This window comes from Amphibalanus amphitrite, unplaced genomic scaffold (assembly GCF_019059575.1).
Source record: "Amphibalanus amphitrite isolate SeventyFive unplaced genomic scaffold, NRLGWU_Aamphi_draft 000698F_arrow, whole genome shotgun sequence".
NCBI lineage: Eukaryota > Metazoa > Arthropoda > Thecostraca > Balanomorpha > Balanidae > Amphibalanus > Amphibalanus amphitrite.
The window spans coordinates 85,798-105,216 of record NW_024882192.1 but is presented as its reverse complement, the minus strand read 5'-3'; the positions used below and the strand labels follow the sequence as shown (position 1 = coordinate 105,216).

The 19,419-nt window shown below is 45.9% G+C and overlaps 1 protein-coding gene across 3 annotated transcripts in view; it reads left to right on the top strand.

Annotated features, from left to right (window-relative positions):
- Positions 1-4,413, top strand: part of LOC122364791 (potassium voltage-gated channel protein Shaw-like) — a 37,212-nt gene extending 32,799 nt beyond the window's left edge. For all 3 annotated transcript variants that reach the window (XM_043335529.1, XM_043335528.1, XM_043335530.1), the window contains 2 exons: positions 3,396-3,666; positions 3,886-4,413. In XM_043335529.1, coding sequence (XP_043191464.1) covers positions 3,396-3,666; positions 3,886-3,998 — 384 coding nt within the window. In that variant the 3' untranslated portion in view covers positions 3,999-4,413. The remainder of the gene's footprint in view (positions 1-3,395; positions 3,667-3,885) is intronic.
- Positions 4,414-19,419: the final 15,006 nt, after the last annotated feature.

Genomic DNA, 19,419 nt, shown 5'->3' with positions numbered 1-19,419 from the left:
GAGTGCCGCACGGCGGCGACGCGGCGGCGTCGGATCTTGAGCTGGTGGACACTGGACTCCTGCCACAGCTGCCAGCTTCAGCCCTTCAGTCAGCATCGTGTCATCAGCAAACTCCAGCAGAGCCCCAATGCAACTGGGAAAAGAAAAAAATGTATGCTGTTAAGCCAAATCATTCAAAACATTTCCTTGCACAGGATTCTCTTTGGCAGTTCAGCAAAATCTTCTGTGATATCCATGGCCGTGACCGTGACTTGTGAGGTGAATTATTAGGTGAAAGTTACAAAGAAGCAGTTTTTTTTTTTAGAAAACAGCTTCAATCCATGTTTGCCTGATTCCAAACTCAAGGCAACATCTCATAGTTTTGACAGCATGAAATTTCATATGAAACCATATTGAGGTTACAATTTCCATAATCTTGTCACAAACAGTGCACTTTAATATGGATAACTAACACCAAATCATCCAACCTTGTATCTTTATCTGGTGAAACTCAAGAAACCAATAAAGCAAACAATTTCTGAGCAAAAAAATTAGGTATTTGACAAGCTCCACTACTGCCATGCAGCCTAATGCTCAAGTTGATTACAGATTTGCTTTTCAAATAGAAATTTGGTAGTTCAATATATAATGAAATACCCAGCTCAATAGAGGCAATAATGATAACGACAGCATGTAAGCAAAGTAAAAATAAAATTAAAGATTTCTTCTACAGAAAAAAAACACTTGAACCCACTCAACTTAATTTTACTCTATCACTTATTTGAATCATCAGTCATCACCAGACTTCCACAAAACTTTCTAGATTTTATGCCACAAAAATAAACAAAGTATCTCAAATTGAAATTGCGCAATCTAAGCACCAGCCACTGGAGCGGTATGGGGTCTCGTAACTTGAACGTTCAGTCTGTAACAACATGCCTGACTTGAATTAACAGCTTTGAGGCATCACCTTTGCAGCAGTTCCTCCTATTCTTTTTTAACATACACTTTAACTATCATTACCATGCTATGATGATGAGGTGGCTGGTTTCGGGTAGCTGGAGGTGGCTGGTTTGATAAGTAGCAGCCCTTCTTTCGTTCTATTTCTTAGTTTTCACATGCTGCACAAAATGTTTTTTCTTCCACGGTCCTTCTGTCATTATAAAAAAATCATAGGTATCATTATTGCTTCACTTCTTCTTTATATTCCAAGTATTGCTGCCGCAATTCATCACATCTCCCGTTCGTAAACCATTGCCCTATGCCCGCTAAAGAAAATAAGTGGAATGCGCCAGAAATCGTCAAAATCGCGCCAAAATAGCAAACTAAGATGTGAAAAAATAACCGCACCCGATAGTAGCAGGTAACCGCATGCTTGTCAAATTATGTGAATAAACGAATTCATAACATTGCATTTTTCTCTCCATGCAAGGAACAAGTAAGATGTTGTAGAAGATGTAATAGAGGGCTGCATTGCTGATTTTGCACTTTATCAGAGCTTTATTTAGAATTGCTTTCCTGAAAGCTACACACATGCCACAGTGCTGAAATTCACAATGTCATAGCTTTTGGCAGAAAAAAGAAAAGACTTACCTAGGTAAAATTGGCTTAAAGTATGGCAGAGCAGGTCTTGATGCGTATGCCCATCCGTGTGCTTGCCGAAGCCGAACTGACTGCAACACATTTAACTCTGACCCACCATGGTGGCTGGCATATCCTGAACTTTCACCACTCTAAACAAGACAACTTTCAGCCCTCAGCATTGTATTAAAACACTGTACAAAACACTCAAAATTTGTTTCAGTGCCATCCACGGACAACATCAGTCGCCATTCACCAGGCCAGTAAAAACAGAATAGATAATAGCTTCAAACCCATGTAGTCAGAGTTACTAGGTCTGCACCTCAAAACAAAATCCAGGTGACATTCACCACGCCAGTAAAAAACAGGTACTTAGGTAACGTAACAGCTTCAAATCTGGTAACATGTTGGTCGGACTTTACACTACCATATTTACATGGAATAATATGATACCAAACAATAGTGCAACCATTCTGGACAACAATAGTGTATGATAAAATTAATTTAGAATACTCTGGCAGCATGATTTACGAGCACAGGTAGGTGTTACCTACCAGCCTTCTCAATGCTCGTAAAACCAACATTGTAGTTTTGATTTTACCTTACATGATAACACACTTGGCTGCAATGGCACGTTTAATTTAATACTGTGAAAAGACCAGTTATAACCACTTCACAAGCACAATTGCACCTCATGCCGACATCCTTTTCCAAAGACAGTCAGCAGCGTCTTTCGTCAAAACTGGAAGATAAATCCCCTTTCAACTGTTAACATCAAAAATATTTCTTCATGGTGTGACTGTGATCTCCATATGGAAACCTTACAGGAAAAGAATTAATGTCAATTGTCAGCTCTTCAAATTTCTTTGGACTTTAACTTGCAGTACCATATCCAGTTTGCTTTGATATTTTGTTTTTTATTCCATGTTGAAGTTGAACACCAAGCTCCAGATATAGCAGGCAGCTTGATCATCTTCGGCCTTGGTATAATATCAGTCCAAGTTCCAGTGGTGGGTATCTTCTAATATTCAAATTAAAATGAAAAGCAATAGGCTTTCTCAGCGTTGACGACGGATTTCACGTTGATAAAAAAGGGAGCTCAAGGTCAGCAAAACTCTGGTTCAAGGAATGGCGGGCGTTGAAATGACTGCTGACGTCATCAAAAAACCGCTAATGGTTAAGAGATAGGGACTAAGCTGGTCCCACCCTGCAAGTAAAGGGAAGAAATTTCTTGAACACCATAAAGCTGCGGGGGTTGCGACCAGGATAAATGGTGGTTTCTGAGCCTGGCCGCAAACTTGGCTATCTCAACTCAAAACTAATGTTAAGGTGGGATGGTCCCTTTAAGGCCATGGGCGTAAAGTAGGTAACGTTGTCCCCAAAGTTCACATCAGGTATGCCTGATTTTGTTTGCTCCAGTCATCAATTCTAACTTTGAAATAAGTTGCAAAACTTGTGGCGCGCTAAGCCACGTGGCACAGCGTTATCTTCCGCTGCAACTTATATTTTGTAGCTGCGGAAATTTGTTTGAAGTGAAAGGATGCTTGAAAAATTGTAGTCATTGTTACATAAATGCAGCGCACCAATTCTCTGCCACCGGGAAAGCACGCGTTGCGACATCCCCTTCCGTTCGTATGCCGATCAATGCGCAGGCACAGTTGAACAATTGCTGCATAGTGCTTAGTGCAGATTAGGCCACTGTTGAGGTATCCCGGTACATTTGATACGCTTATCTCTCGGAGCGCCGTACAGCACCTGGGGCAGGCTGCTGTAGAGCTTAGCCCTATTCCTGGGACCCTCCACTCGGGGTCTGACGGTCACCAACTGATCGCCAGGCCGCCGGAAGCCGGCCTCCCGCTGCCGCTGCTGCTGCGGACTCGGCGGCCGGGACCAGCTCGGGGACGGCTGATGCTGCTGTCAGCTGCCGACGACCGTCTGTCAGCAGCGGCAGCAGTACGAGCAGCAGTACCACCACCAGCAGCAGTGGCAGTACGAGCAGCAGCAGCAGCAGCAGGGGCAGCGGCAGCAGCAGCAGCGCGGGGAGCGACAGCGCAGCCGGTGGCGCCGGCCGCAGCATCAGAAACGAACGAGCAGGCAACGAACAAGGTACTGTTGAACTAGGATCACAGTCATAGGTGGAAGAAGCACGATATTAGAATGTGGACATCTTATGATTCTAAGATCACATTTAAGGATAAACTTATTTTTATTTTTCTCGTAAAACAGTTCGGTCTTAATCGTATCAAGAAACCATGCGAATAGTCAAGCACCAGCATGCCATTATAATTCGCTTCTGCCACTGCCTTTCTCCGTTTCTGCCGGCAGCGGCCTCCGGCACGGACACCTCCTATATGCTGCTGACCGCGGCCGACGAGCCCAGCCTGTCGCGTCACCAGCTGGACCGGGCCATCGCCTCGCTGCCCAGCGTGGCGCTATGACACGCCGAGACCTGTGAACTGTGAGCGTACGGCGAGACTCCGCCGAGACCCTTCCACCGCGCGGCCCTAGGCCGGGCGCCCCCGAACCCCACCCGGCGCGGCCCTGTGACAATGTCCTCAGAACCAGTGTCGTATCCGCGTGTGACGGCAGCGGGTCACTCTAACCCGGTCAGCGCTGTTCACTGGCTGGTTATGACTGGTGTCGACGCGACCTCTCTGACGCTCGGCAAATGTCACCCGAGGCCGGTGACGCTCAGCGCTGTGACCTTCTCCGTGAGCTGGGGCAACTCACTTACCGTGGTGATTGCGGACGCCCACTCAAACTATACCAGCCAGGAGTGCACCATGTCGCACAAATGGTATATTGAAATAATAAAGTATATCGTGTACAGGGTAGTCGGTTTTCTGCTGTCGTCTGTGGTTGATACGAGATAGGAAATGTCACTCGTTGCGAGTTCTTTACGTCGTCGGTACAGGAGGTTGATGTACGTGTAATTCTTCGGGCTCTTGGTAAATGCTTTTGGAATCGGCGAATCATCCCCATTTTAGAATAGTTTCGTATCAAGCTTCTATAAGACGAGCATTCTGAGCAATGAGTTTTGTCGTTGGCGTGAGCCATCGGAAAGCAGAGATCATCAGCTAAGGCTTCGTATTTCTTGTGTAACGTCTTACGCTTCATAGAACATTTGACATACGTGATTTCAACATTAATTAAGCTGTTGCGTACACACATTGGGCGCATGCAGCTAAATGTTCGAGACTAAAACGGACGAGCTTATAGACGTTTTCTAGGGGCAAGTAGAATTGTGTTGGCCTGTTGGCACTTTTGATGCTGAAAAGAACCAAAGCAGTTCCATCGTATCCTCTTGTCTCTGAGTTTACCGAGGTCACGACATTTTGAAGTGCGGCTTTACAGTGCTCTCCGTCCGCCTTGCTTTCATCGCCGATCGTTGAGGAGCCGATGGACTTCACACAGCTCCAGCAAAAAGCGCCCGGTGCCGACAGGCTGGCTGTGCAGTGGAGGAGACGGGCGGGCACTGAGTGGACGCCTGGACGGGCGTTATCTGAGTGGAAACGGGTGGTCTGGGTGGTAACGGGTGGTTTCCTTCCCTTGCTGGAGGATATGATTATCACCACTGATAAATATGACTGGCTGTCTGTTGACATCGTCTCGTCCTTTGTGGACATTGGACCGATACAAGTTGGACATGATCAGTAAACAGAATTTGGTGGCATGTAGTGTCGAGAGAGAGAGGGAGAGAGAGAGAGAGAGAGAGAGAGAGGGAGAGAGAGAGAGAGAGAGAGAGAGAGAGAGAGAGAGAGAGAGAGAGAGAGAGAGAGAGAGAGAGAGAGAGAGAGAGAGAGAGAGAGAGAGAGAGAGAGAGAGAGAGAGAGAGAGAGAGAGAGAGAGAGAGAGAGAGAGAGAGAGAGAGAGAGAGAGAGAGAGAGAGAGAGAGAGAGAGAGAGAGAGAGAGAGAGAGAGAGAGAGAGAGAAAGAGAGAGAGAGAGAGGACCACTCGCTGATGGGAGCGAAGAAGAGCGTGGGAGCAGAGCCTTGGATGAAGTCGGCGAGGATGCGTTGATCACATATTTTGTCTCAAAGTCTCAGTTCTTGCCTGAGTCACGGCTCAGTTGTTAACTCGTTAGCCCTCGCTGGAGTCACGGATTGGTCGCTATAATCCTTACTGGAGTAACGATCTGTCGCTAATCTTCACTGGAGTAATGATCTTATATCGCGACGCTCATCCTCGCTGGAGTCACGGATCGGTCAGAACTCCAACTATCCTCACGGATTGGTCATCACTGGGATCACGGATTGGTTGTGAGTCTTAACCCGCGCACCGACGGGGGTCTGCGCCAACTTCGCACCGACGGGGGGGGGATGGGGCGGATGACCGCCCCCCCCCCTGAGATCTCGAGAACGAAGCAAGCTAGCGACAAGCGGTAAACGGCAAGGGATACGCACGGACAAGGTCTAAAATTTTTACTCAGGTCATTTTCAGGTCAGGTCAAAGATGACGTCACAGGGGTCAAAAAAGTCAAAATGGCGGCGCTAGGTATGGAGAGAGTTTTTCTCGAATAACTTTCGAACTAATAAATATAGGAACAAACTAAGGGCAGCATCGTGATCCTCTCGTCAATCTGCATCGAATGATATATATGTTGACCTCGAAAGGTCAAGGTCAAAGGTTGACCTCAGGTCACGTGACCTCGAGGTCATCATGTATATCATTCGATGCGCCTTGACGAGCTGAACACAATGAGACCATCCGCGCGGCTGTATCTTGTTCCTGTACGGAGTTATTGTCAAAAAACCGCTGGTGACCTTTGATAACGTCACATGACCTTACAGCCAGGGTTGTATACCAATCAAGTCGATTACATTGATTGATTTGATTCAACGCGTATTTTGAGTTGATTGGATTGAGTCGATTGACTTTTCGAGATGACTGGTTGACTGACTCGTTTGACTTTAGCGACTGGTTAACTGATTTGATTCCCGAAAATTAGAGTGACTCGTATGATTGAGTCGATTGAATGGAAAGTTTAAATAAGTTTTAGTTGACGAAAAATAATGACACCAATTGATGACATCAAAGATCACAAAACTACACTGAAAACTGCTTGTCATCACAACTGCAATATGGGGTAGATGGCCAAATAAAGAACAGGGCCTAAACATGAACAGCCAACTTTGACTTCCACTGCAATAACTGCTCCAATCCTGTGATAGAACCTGGCCATGGATGAGATACCCAGCAAACATGCCCACATGGTTCCCATATGGGGCCCACATGGGCCCCCCACCTCTTCCATATGGGTCCCACATGGGAATGGCAGTGGGTGACACGTGGGACCCATATGGGCCAGCCCACGTAGGCCCCATATGGGACCCACGCGGCGCCCACATGGGACCCATATGGGTAGCCCATCTGTAGCCCATGTCCCACGTGGGCCCATCTGGCCCATGTTCACCCCATATGGGACCCACATGGGATGCCCATCTCCAGCCCACATGCGTTTTGGCCCATCTGGCCCATTTTTATCCCATATGGGGCCCATATGGGTAGCCCATCTGTAGCCCATGTCCCACGTGGGCCCATCTGGCCCATGTTCACCCCATATGGGACCCATGTGGGCATGTTTGCTGGGATAATACCTGGCGATGCACCTACCTACCTTTCTGCACTCAGCAGGAAACTTTTTTTTTTAATCCAGATGATAAAGTGCAAGGCCCTATATACTAATAAAGTGTGATTAATTAATAATTCACATCTCCACATCTCCTCAGAAACAACCCACTGAACTCTATAAATATCTGAAACCCCTACAAAAATAACTGAAACAAAAGCGTCGTTTTCGTCTCGCTAATTACGTTTACGTAAATTAATAGCTAATTTGCTGCATTGTTTAATTTGCAGCAGAACGTTTGTTGATCCTTTTCTCCTGAGAGCCTAAGCATAACATATTTAATATATTTCATTTTCCTTAAAATATTTTACCGAATATTATTAAGTGGTTTTATTTCAAATGAAATAATAATTAAAACGAAATTGGTGTTGTTCAACCGATTTATTTTATGATGATCTACCATACTATATGATAACCAATGACGTCATCTTACCAAAAAATCAAAAGACGTAGAATAAGGATTTATAAAAGCTTAGCATACTTATCGGCAAAACGTTTTCTTTGTTTTTTCGCAGTCGCACCGTGCCGTTTTCGCGTTTTAATTTTCATTGTACCTACTTCCTTTGTCTTTAACGTATCCTGTGGTTCCAGAGTCCCTGTCCTTTCCATTTCCTTTTAAATATATTTTTAATGCTCATCCCTATCCCCCAGTCCTAACAGTTTCAAATTGTATTGCAATAAAATGTTTTGAATTCTTCACATATAACCTATCTACCTTCGTTGGTACTGTTGGTAGCCAGTGACACATCTAGGCAGGTAAGTAGGTACCTACCTGCTTTCCTGCTGTCTTCATAAAGCATACCTAATGAAGTTGTCAAATTTGTAGCACATTTTCAACACTTTCATATGGTGTCAGTGTGGCATGAAACCTAGCTAGGTTCATTATGTTCAGGGTTCAATTCAGAAGAGCTCCGCATAACTCACATAAGAGACGAGCAGGCCATCTACCTTTACATGAGGTAGATGGCCTGATGACTTAGCTGGAATATGGCCAAAATTAAATTGACAACTTTTAGGTGAAAGGTGGTGATTTGGGTTAAGGGGCGTTTGTTGAAGTCAACTACTGGGTTATTTTGCACCCATTAAATGAAACTTCTGCTCCAATTCTACCCATTGAACCTCAATATCATGATCCACCTGTCCATCACTAGGTATCCTTCCTTATTACATAGAAACTTTGAATGGCATGGCAATTTATAATTTTAAATGACAATATTTTTAAGTTTCTTCTGTAGGTAGGTAGGTAGGTAGGTAGGTACACCAGACTGCTATGGACACTTTTCCAAGTTGGTGGGGCAAAAAACCTAATGTATATCTTGGTTTGAGTCGTTTGATTGAGTTGATTGATTCCTTTCATTGTCGCGTTTGAGTCGATTGAATCAATTCCCGAAAACTGCTCTGACTTGATTGATTTGATTGGTTTCCCAAATTTGTCGTGATTGAATTGATTGCTATTGATTGAGTCGTATACAACCCTGCTTAGTGCTTACAGCTGCCCAACAGCAAAACAGACCTCAAGGTAGTGAAGGTTGATCGTATATGAGGTCATGTATGGTTTATGGGGCCATTCCGACCCGTTTTAGTGGTAAAAACAGGGAGTTGATTTTTCCCCTATTGACGCAATTATGAATGAAACTACAAGAAAACAATTGATTGATAGGTTATAGGTATGTATGTAAAATTATTGCGACAATTCAATGAAACTGAGAGATTAACCATTTGGCCAAAAATTATGTGGCTGGGCCCTGAAAGGCTAAGGGGGTCGGTGTTCCCCGTCTTCCCCTATTTGTGGCAAGGAGCATATCTCATGTTTTTGCACTTTGTGCGGCGTTTCAGTTTGAAGTGTTTTGAATAATTGACTCTTCTGCGGCGGTGCGCTGCAAGTGCAGTGAGGCAAAACGGTCCCACTGGCTATCGTCGTTATCACTTGAATTAGACGGTATGTTCGGGCTTAATGCTTACGAAGTAGCGTCAAACATTTTCCACGGTGAGCCCTGGGACTCTAACCCAGTGCCTTTGAAGTAACACAAAACGAAAAAGGGCCAGGGGCGGCGCCACGGGTTTTCGATAGGGGGGGACGGGGACGGGGGCTTGCCTGACTGAGAATCCCAAAAGTAGATACTGATCGTGTATGCAAAAAAAAACGAGGCACGTAACGCCGCGAAACTTGGCAAAGCCCAAAACACATCGAATGGTGCATCCCGTTTCCAAACTTATCATAGGACAACTATAAGATCGATCACCTTTTCAAGCATCCTTGCCTCTAAATCAAAATTTGCAGTCTTGCCAACTCAAAGCTGGTTTCCTACAAGCTGCGAATTGCTTAGGTATGAGTAGCAGTGCCAACTACTTACGTTTCGTACTTTCAAATTTTCGATCTTGCGTCTGGTCAGCTTCATGGCTTCATCATCATATAGTCATGGAGGAAAAGTGGGAATGTTTTCTGCTCTGACAAGTGCGCCAAAACTGCAATATAATTTCAGAATCATGACATCACCACCTGATCCATATGCAACGGGCAGGGTGCAGCTAATGGCTAGCCGTCAGTGGTCATGTCATCGGTGGTCACTCAAAAGGTCATGCTAGGTCATGGAAGGTCACCAGCCGTTATTTGATCACACTTTCTGATGGATTTTACTTACCAAGAGCTTCAAGGGAAAAACGAGCGCATGCCGCATGCACCGTTGAAAAAATTGAGTGAAAGGGTCTCAGGTCCGGCGACCTCTGCAGGTGAAGTGCCCCAGGGTAGGATTCCGGTCCTTGTTGATTAACTTCGTCAAAAATTGCGGTACATAGAGCTGTGATGTCGGCACCATTGTGTTCGTCATGATCGAGCTGTCACGACCTGCATCGTTCTCATATTCACCCTCCAATCGTAACAACTACAGCAGGGATTGGCAAATGGCGTGGCACCCCTTTGGGAGGTAATGAAGGTCTCTTGAAACCTCATCCCTCATCTCTTTAGCATCAGTGGCTCTCCTTATGGAACAGGTTTCTTGACTGGTCTGTTTCACCCCAGAATTCAAAGACTAGTCAAGGTAAAACCGAGCGCACCACAGTGAGCACAATTTGATAAGCTGGTGTATCTCAATTTCATGTAGAACCTTTCACGTATCACGTACCTAAAACCCTTTCGTGCACTCATGCAAAAGCAACTGCCATGTTTCAACAGCTGGTAATGGCATTTTCACAGCCGCTGACGTAAGAAGGGGAGGGAAGGGGGCTTGATTAGACCCCCAGCCGTTCGGCCGCCGACCGAACTTAGTTTTGCAGAAAAAAAAACGAGTGCTATCGAACCCCTTGACGAGAGGGTGCCGATGCTACCCAATTATAAGATCTTGGGCTACGGCGTGCTTTTTTGGTCCTGCCTGTGATCTATCCGAACACTTCTGCCCACAAGTGCTGGGTTAAATGGCATATATTTCAAATGGTTCCTGTGGTAGAGCTGCCATGCTTGAATTTGACTAATTAGGAATGGAAAATATCCATATAGTAACGGAAATCTATGGAATTTCAGTAAACTTGGTTTTGTCGGCAATGTGGTCTGGCAGTGGGGTGGGGGAGGTAATAAACCCTGTCTGGCGCCCCAAAAAGGGGGGGCACGATCCCCGAGGCCCTGCCGATCACCTTATGACTACAGGCATCACAGCTCCACACCTTTTGCAGATGGCCAGGACCCCCTGCGATACATCCCAACAGCAATCTTTATTCAGAACCTGTCTTGATTAACCAACGATGCATTAAATGCGACGGATAACTCTACAATGCATTATTATCAACTATTGAACGGACCTCGCCGATAGGGGGGTACTGTACCCCCCTAACTTTCGATAGCGGGGGACCTGTCCCCCCCGTCCCCCCCGGTGGCGCCGCCCATGAAAAGGGCCTGGGCTGACTTATCCGGCTCGTTTGAAAGCTAAAGATTTACCACTGGCAAAATGCTTGAAGTGTTTGCCCCAGCGGTATTCTCTATATCCCGTTCGACTTTCAAACATCCCGTCCCCGCCGTGTCACCAGAAGCGACTGCTCTGGCGCCAACGGGATACCCAGCCCACAAACACACGCCGCCCGGGGGGACAGTGCTGGGCCGCCGCGCTGTCCTCACGTCAGCCCGCGGCGTAATGGTGGAGAAGGTAGAATGCGCCGCAATACACAGATGCATTGCGGGACAGCATCTGCCACGAAACGGCCTGCATTGATATGCTGTAACGCAACGCACTGAAAATAAAGCAAGGAGCCATGCGGGCCGTGCCTGTATAGAGCAAGTTCTGGATATGTTCGTTGTGTATTATTACATTGATGTGTATGCGATTCTATTGTTCTCTTTTCTCCTACCTACTCATTCTCAGGAAAATATTCATCCACTTTATATAAATAGATATTCAATGCGCTGAACTGAAACTTGGTCGGTCACTCTCTAGTCCCCTTTTCCTTCCTCCCCTTCTCGCTCAGCGCTCTTTATGTGACGGTCAGCCTTCCTCCATCGGTATCCGACCACCACCCGATAGCGAACGCCGCCATGCCTGTCTGGCCGCCTCATTTATCGTCATTCGTGCTCGTACACTACGATAGCAGACGCCGCTGCCGGCCGAGCAGCCGAGGCAGTAAATCAGTCGCGACTTGGCCCGGTAATCTCGCGGCTGCCGGAGCTCCCTGTGACTGTTCTTCGAAGTCTGTGAGCCGGTCTTCTCGTCTTATAGACTGTGAACCGGTCTCCCCTCGTCTCATGGTCTGTAGTGTACGCCGGCCCTCTCGTCCTATAGACTGTGAGCTGGTCCTCTCGTCTCATAGTCTGTGAGCCGGTCTCCCCTCGTCTCATAGTCTGTGAGCCGGTCTTCCCTCGTCTCATAGTCTGTGAGCCGGTCTCCCCTCGTCTCATAGTCTGTGAGCCGGTCCTCTCGTCTTATAAACTGTGAGCCGGTCCTCTCGTCCTATAGTCTGTGAGCCGGCCCTCTCGTCCTTTAGACTGTGAGCCGGCCCTCTCGTCCTTTAGACTGTGAACCGGTCCTCTCGTCCTATAGACTGTGAGCCGGTCCTCTCGCCCTATAGACTGTGAGCCGGTCCTCTCGTCCTATAGACTGTGAGCCGTTCCTCTCATCCTATAGACTGTTAGCCGGTCCTCTCGTCTTATAGACTGTGAGCCGGTCCTCACAGTCACGTTCTATAGACTGTGATCCAGCCCTCGCCCCTCTCACCATATAGACTGTGAGCCGGTCCTCTCGTCCTATATTCTGTAAGCCGGTCCTCTCGTCCTGTGGTCAGTGAGCCGGTCCTCTCGTCCTATATTCAGTGAGCCGGTCCTCTCGTCCTATAGACTGTGTCCTCTCGTCCTCTCGTCCTGTGGTCTGAGCCAGCCGGTCGGGGATGTGTCCAGACTCCATGCGGCTTTAATACGGGCAGCTCCGCTCGGTAGCAGCTGTGGAGGATGAACCACATTAAACACACGCGACGTTAATGTGTTCGAACTGATTCGGCGGCTGCGGCTCGGTTAGTCCAGCGGTCGACCGTTCGTATGCGGCTGAAGCAGCAATTACGCGTCGCGATTGGTTTGGCGGGCCGCCGACCGTGGAGTGTCTGGCAACGAAATTGGATTGCAGAGCAGTTACAATGGTCGACATGTTCTTTGAACGATTTAATTGGAAAGCAGAAAGAATGGTAGGTATGCAAGGCATGCATTTTTATTGTCTAACTCGTATCTGTGAACGGACAGCACCATTGCAACAAATTTATTACTAGGTGTACAATCGGTTTCAGTGTCTGTACACTGTTGGAACTGGAAACTTTCAAATGTTCCAAGTGTCTGATTATCTCACGAAGCTGAAAAAATCGTAGAGGGACTTTTTACCATGGTAAGCTGGTGTCCGATGATAAGCCAGACACGCCAATTTAGGATTTTGCTACGAATGAATTCCATTCCATGTCAAACCTGTGCAAATTATACCATAGTCGAGCAAAATCAGGTAAAGCATGCTCAATATAAATGTAAAACTTAATTCAGCTTATGTCATGGAAACTGCAACCCGGAGAACATGATGTTATGACCCTACAGGCCATCCATAAATGTCAGGTAATATTATTGGGTAGCCGTTCTTCATTTCGGTTTACTTTGATGATTGAGGGCCGAGGGATGAGAGAATCAGGGAGATACTGGGATGATTTTTGGTCACCGTCTAGTCCGCTAAAACAGCTGAGCCTGTTCCGTTGGAATTGGTGTTCATCGGCGGATCAGCACAGTACAGCCCACCGCTAAAGTAATGTGTGGTTTTACCAATCTCAACGGATGGCTTTGACCGACGATTTTTAAATGCGGACTGATTGAAAAGAAGACGTCAATAGATAAAGTTGTAGCTGCAAAGGTGAAGATGCATGTTAGCTACATTTAAAGTCTCGTTGCAGTCTGGCTGATCGTTCCTAGGCTTCAGAAGCAGAACATACCCATGACTGAAACCACACATTACTTCTGCTGTGGACTGTACCTAAACCACGTCGCCTGGAACTGCAGGAGCTCGGCCGACGCTACTTTGTCCTGACTGGCCTCTGGTGGCGAACGAATAAGCCACACCTGAATGCAGAGGGCGCTGCAGAGATCTGCTTTCTGGTTTCAGTTATCTCATTCATTTCGTGTTGCGCCGGAAACCTTGGCGGATGTAGAAATGTGGCACTGAACTAACTGTATGGAGGGGGGGGGGAGGGGACAAAGTAAACAATGAGCTTTCAAACAAGCGGCACGGACGTGGCATATGTTTCTAATTCATTCATCAAAGTAACAACATGTTCAATTGCATAGGCGCGGGAGCCGGGGGGGGGGGGGCAGTGGGGGCAGCTTGCCCCCCAACTCTGGGGCCGTGGGGGCGGTGCCCCCACAGCTTTGAGACGGAATACCACACTTTTTTTGCAAATGTTTTCTTTTTTTGTTGAAAAAGCCGAGGGGTGAAAAATAAGTGGCCTAAAACCGGTGAGAAAACTAGATTTGGGGGTACCCTAGGTTAATGTCTATTATGGTGTGCCCCCCCCCCCCCCCCCCAGTCGGAAAGTAGTTCCCGCGCCCCTGTTCAATTGACCTTTCTCAGACCATCTGGATCTGCATTCTGGAAGACATCTGCGCCATTTGAAGTGTAAGAAAGTTCAGACACTGAAGTTTTTGAAGAGGGCACAAAACATATGCTGAAGCAGGAACATTTCCAACATTTCACGGTCGCAAAAGCTGCAACGCTACTCTTTTGCATATTCTAGTTGCAGTGAGTTGCCATGCTTACCACTGATTGGCACTGATTTGTCGGCCATTATGGGTCATTGCTGCTGGGCTGCAAAAAGCCGCCTTCCTCAGCTGGGTGCTAATTCGTTCTCCTCGCGAGCATCTGCTGCCCCGGGCGGTCAATATAAAAACCGGACGCGGCCGACGGCCTTGGAGTCTCTCTTCCTCACCTCGCCCGAGGCTCGTCACACGCTACATTCCTGCCACCGTTCCAGCTACCAGCGCGGCATTTACGGTCTCTAAACCTCGGCCTGTGCCCGGCCAGACGACAGTGATACATTAACAGTCATCCAAAACGGTTCTTCGGGTGTCGAGCGGCCGAAAGAAGCGTGCTCGGCGGCCGTGAGAATGGGTGGATTCAGACGGCGTGAGATCCATTTTACGGGGCCTTCACGGCCACAATCTGCCATCTGGTGCTATTGAAGCACGCCTCTTCGATCTGGTTATAAATTGCCTGTATCACCAAGGCTGCCCCCCCCCCCTCCTTCCGTCCTCCGCCGGTAATATATAATACTGAACGAGGCCGGTGTAAATAAATTTTCAAGACCGAGGTCCTTACTGGATTTTTGAACGAGGCCGAAGGCCGAGTTCAAAAATCAGTAAGGACTGAGGTCTTGAAAATTTATCACCGGCCGAGTTTGGTATGTATTTTACTGTATGCCAACGATGCCAACGATAAATTTATTTTCTGGACCGAAGCTCTTAGCCGACTTAGGAACGAGAACATCCCAAAATGTTGGCTTAAGTGCATTCTGGTAATGCATTTTTGACCGTGGTCAATTTGCTTACACCAGTTATTACCACACCCCTCTGGCTAATGTATTTGAATAGACCAGGCATACAGTAATCGGGTGTGAATGAGCGGTAAATTACCAATAGGAACCTGTTACAAGGTATGTATATGTTGGCATGCTCGTCAATTATTTTCAGGCATTAATGACACTATGTCCGTGGCCCGATATCATGCCCCTACGTAGGTAGTAACTGTTAATTGTTGTTGTCAACATGCCACTAATCCACAAAATGACCATTTGTTACCGGGAGGCGGAAGTCTCAGTTACGATGTTATTGAGTCAAACCTTGATGAAGCTTCTGAATGCTAGGGAAGTAAGCATGTTTTCATGTCCACTTTTCTGCAAGCTCTTTCCATAAGTCTTCAACGAATGTACTAATGTTGTACCTAATGGCCATTTTACCTACTTGGCATCTTCTCAGGTCAGATAAGTCGTATTATATAAGTGTTACGGGTCATATGCTAACTTGGGCAGTATGCAAACTACCCGGGCAGTATGCATACTACCCAACATCCCGGGCAGTATGCATACCGCCCGGGTAGTATGCATACTACCCGACCCCTTGGGCAGTATGCATACCGCCCAAAAGCTTGGGCAGTTTGCATACTGCCCGCTTTCCGACTTAATCCGCGCCCCGCTGGGGGGGGGGGGCAGAATCTGCCCCCCTCCCGTTTTTCGCCAATAACTTCTAAACGCGTTACGCCAGCGACGTCAAACTTTCAGTACCTTATCATACATCAATTTGACACGTTCTCTGAAAATTTGAGCGAAATCCGTCGGAAAACTTTTGAGAAATTGACGTTTTAGTGACGTCATGTTCGCCATTTTCGCCTCAAAAACGGCAAAATTTCAAACGCCGCTAACATCTTCATTTTTAAAGGAATCAAGACGTAACAAAAAAGGTTATACGTGATTCTACTTTGTCTATCAAATGGCTATCTCAGTTTTTTGAAAATTTTGGATTTTGGCCAATTTTTTTTTCCAAAAAACTGACTTTTTTGGGAAAATATTTATAAAATCCAAAATTTTGGGTTTATCGAAAAAACCGGAATATATGTCAAAGAACTGGTCTATGTGCACCTAAATACCAATTTCTAGAAGAATCGGTTCAAACATGTGGGAGTTATTCAAAATTCTATGACGTCACGACACACAAATTTTTTTGAAAAATGATTTTTTTTTGAAGTTCTAGACCTCGTACGAAAACAAAAATAGCACCATTCGACTCGCCGTGAAAAACTGCATCAGATAGACACCTTTTTAGGCCTTAACAACCAACTTCAAAATTTGACCTCACTTGACCTGACCTTGACCTGACCTCGACCTGAAATTCATCCAGAGGTGCTCCATATCACTTATTGAGTGTGCCTATTGAATTCCATGAGTAAAATGACCCATAAAACATGTGTCGCACATGCCCTTTTCTATATTTTGTCTTTGGTGACCTGACCTGACCTGACCTGACCTTGACCTTGACCTTTGAATGACATTGTGTGCAACGAATATTGTCTTGGTAGTCTAAGAACAAGTTTTGGGCAATCAGTCTCAGTCCATTCTTCGGCAACTACGGTGCAGGCCGATACTGTAGAAACTTGCATTTTGTACCCTTGACCTGACCTTGACCTGACCTCTGACCTACTTAAGCAAAAAAAATTGGGCTCTTAACCCGCGCCCCACTGGGGTCTGTGTATAACACGCCCTACTGGGGGGGGGGGGGGGCTATTCATAGCCCCCCCTCCTAACTCCGAAACTACTGGGCCGATCGTCAAAATTCAAACGGCGTCTGATAGCCCCGGAAAAACTGTCGAGCGAAACCTAATTTCATTGACCTCGAGGTCACCAATGACGTCACAGGTCAGGTCAAAGTAAAAATTATTAGCACTTTGGCTTGTTCACATTTTGGGCTCTGGCCGCCGTCTTACAAGTCAAATCAGGCTCATTTTTGGTTTCCACACTCGTGAACAGATGCTCTAGATACCTTGAGGGTACCAAACTTGTACTTTGATTTTCAGGTCAGGGTCAGGTCATCACAGGTCACGAAAATATTATATCATGCGTCGGTCACGTGACACATGTTTTATGGTCCATTTAGGCCATAGATTTCGAATTTGATGTCGTCTGTGTCATTCAAGGTCATTTTGAGTCGAAATTAGCTTAGGTCAGGTCACTTTCAGGTCAAAAAAGGTCAAATTTTGAAGTTGAAATTTTTCAACAAAAAAGGTGTCTATTGGATGCAAGTTGAGCTCAGGAACACGATGGTGCCATTTATTTTGGTGTACGATGCCAAATACGTACTTAAAAATTGATTTGAAAAATTAATAATTGTGAATTTTTTGCAATAATGCGTATAACTTGGCCATTTTTGAAGATATTTAGCTAAAACTTTTTTGACTTAGTCATAATCATGCGTTCTGTCACATATATTCCGGTTTTTTCGAAAAGTCAAAAACTTTTTGAAAAAATATAAAAATATAAATTTTGAATATTATTATATAAAATTTTCGAAATTTTCAAAATTTTGAAAATCCGAGATAGCAGTTTGATAGCGCGGTCAATTCTTAGTCCTTTCATGCAAAGAAATTGGATCTAGCTTAAAAACTGAGCTCTCGGGAGCGATTGCCGTGGTTCAATGTTTTGCGTCGAAATCGGACGAACATGACGTCACTCTGACGTCATTTCCGGCCGACCTATGGTAGCTACGAAGTTCAAATTTTGACACAAGGTGTCAAATTGATGCAGCCGAAGGTACTGAAAGTTTGGCGTCAATTCGTCAAGCGGTTTGGAAGTTATTGCAGAAAAACGGGAGGGGGGGCTATAAATAGCCCCCCCCCAGTGGGGCGCGGGTTAAGATCCGCCTTGTTGAGAGCTTTCGATTGCCGTTTTCCCCGTCTTTCTACGACCATCGGTTCGGAAGTCAGACAGGGGGGGGCAGAATCTGCCCCCCCCAGCAGGGCGCGTATGGCTGAATAGCCCAGTGGGGCGCGGGTTAAAGTTGTGTAATCCATGTCCACATTAAGAATATAAATGGCTCTCTAGTCTAGATAACAATAGATCGACCGAGAAGAATTTTTGTCGTCAATCGTGATTGATCGACCGTAGGATGGAATGAGGATCGGAATAAAGTGTTGAAATTACTTTTTCCCAAATCCATTGTTGAATAACCAGTGGCCAACAAGTCATTGTCATTGTGAAGCGTGAACTGAGTAAAATGAAACGACGACAAAATTTGACGTCATCAATTTTGAACAGTTCTTTTTTCGCTATAACTTTGCCAAAAAAAGGAATCAATCTCAAATTTGGTATGTGGATAGAAGGCGGTAGGGACTATCACATATTTTCCGTTTTTTTCGAAATTCAAAAAAAACTTTTTGGATTTTTTGCCTATTATATTTTAAAAAATACTTTTTTGATTTGGGGGAGGGGGTCAAAATCTAAAAATTTTAAAAATACGAAATAGCAGTTTTGTAGCCCTCAAACGCGACACTTTTTATACCTATTCTTAAACATTTTCTGTATCTATAAAGCTTAAGGCCTGACAACTCTTCCCGCGAAACCTTTTTTGGGTCGAAAATGGCAGAAATGACGTCACTCCGACGTCATTAGCGGCCAACCTATCATAGCCTTTGGAAACTTTTTGGTCACAATGTGTAATAGCTACGATCCCGGGAGGGTACTGAAAGTTTGGTGGCAATCGGCGCAGCGGAATTCTGGAGATATATCGAAAAAAACTAAGGGGGACAAAAAATGCCCCCCCACCCGGAAGGTTAAAACGTTTGTCATTCACATATATACGCGAGTTCTTGCATTAACAAGCCTCACGAAGTGTAGTCAACATACTGCCCGAGTAAACATCTTGCCCGTGAGAAGAAAGGTGGGTGGTATGCATACTATCCGGGAGGTATGCATACTGCCCGGGCGGTATGCATACTGCCCAAGGGGTCGGGTAGTATGCATACTACCCGGGCGGTATGCATACTGCCCGGGCTGTTGGGTAGTATGCATACTGCCCGGGCAGTTTGCATACTGCCGAAGTTAGCATATGACCCGTAACATAAGCATTTCAATTACTATGAACTACTCACGACTAACACTTATTTTTCACTAACTATTCAGGTACCTATTCGTATGGGCTTCACGCTGTATGACCAGCAGCTGTGTATGATGATGCAAATAAGATGCA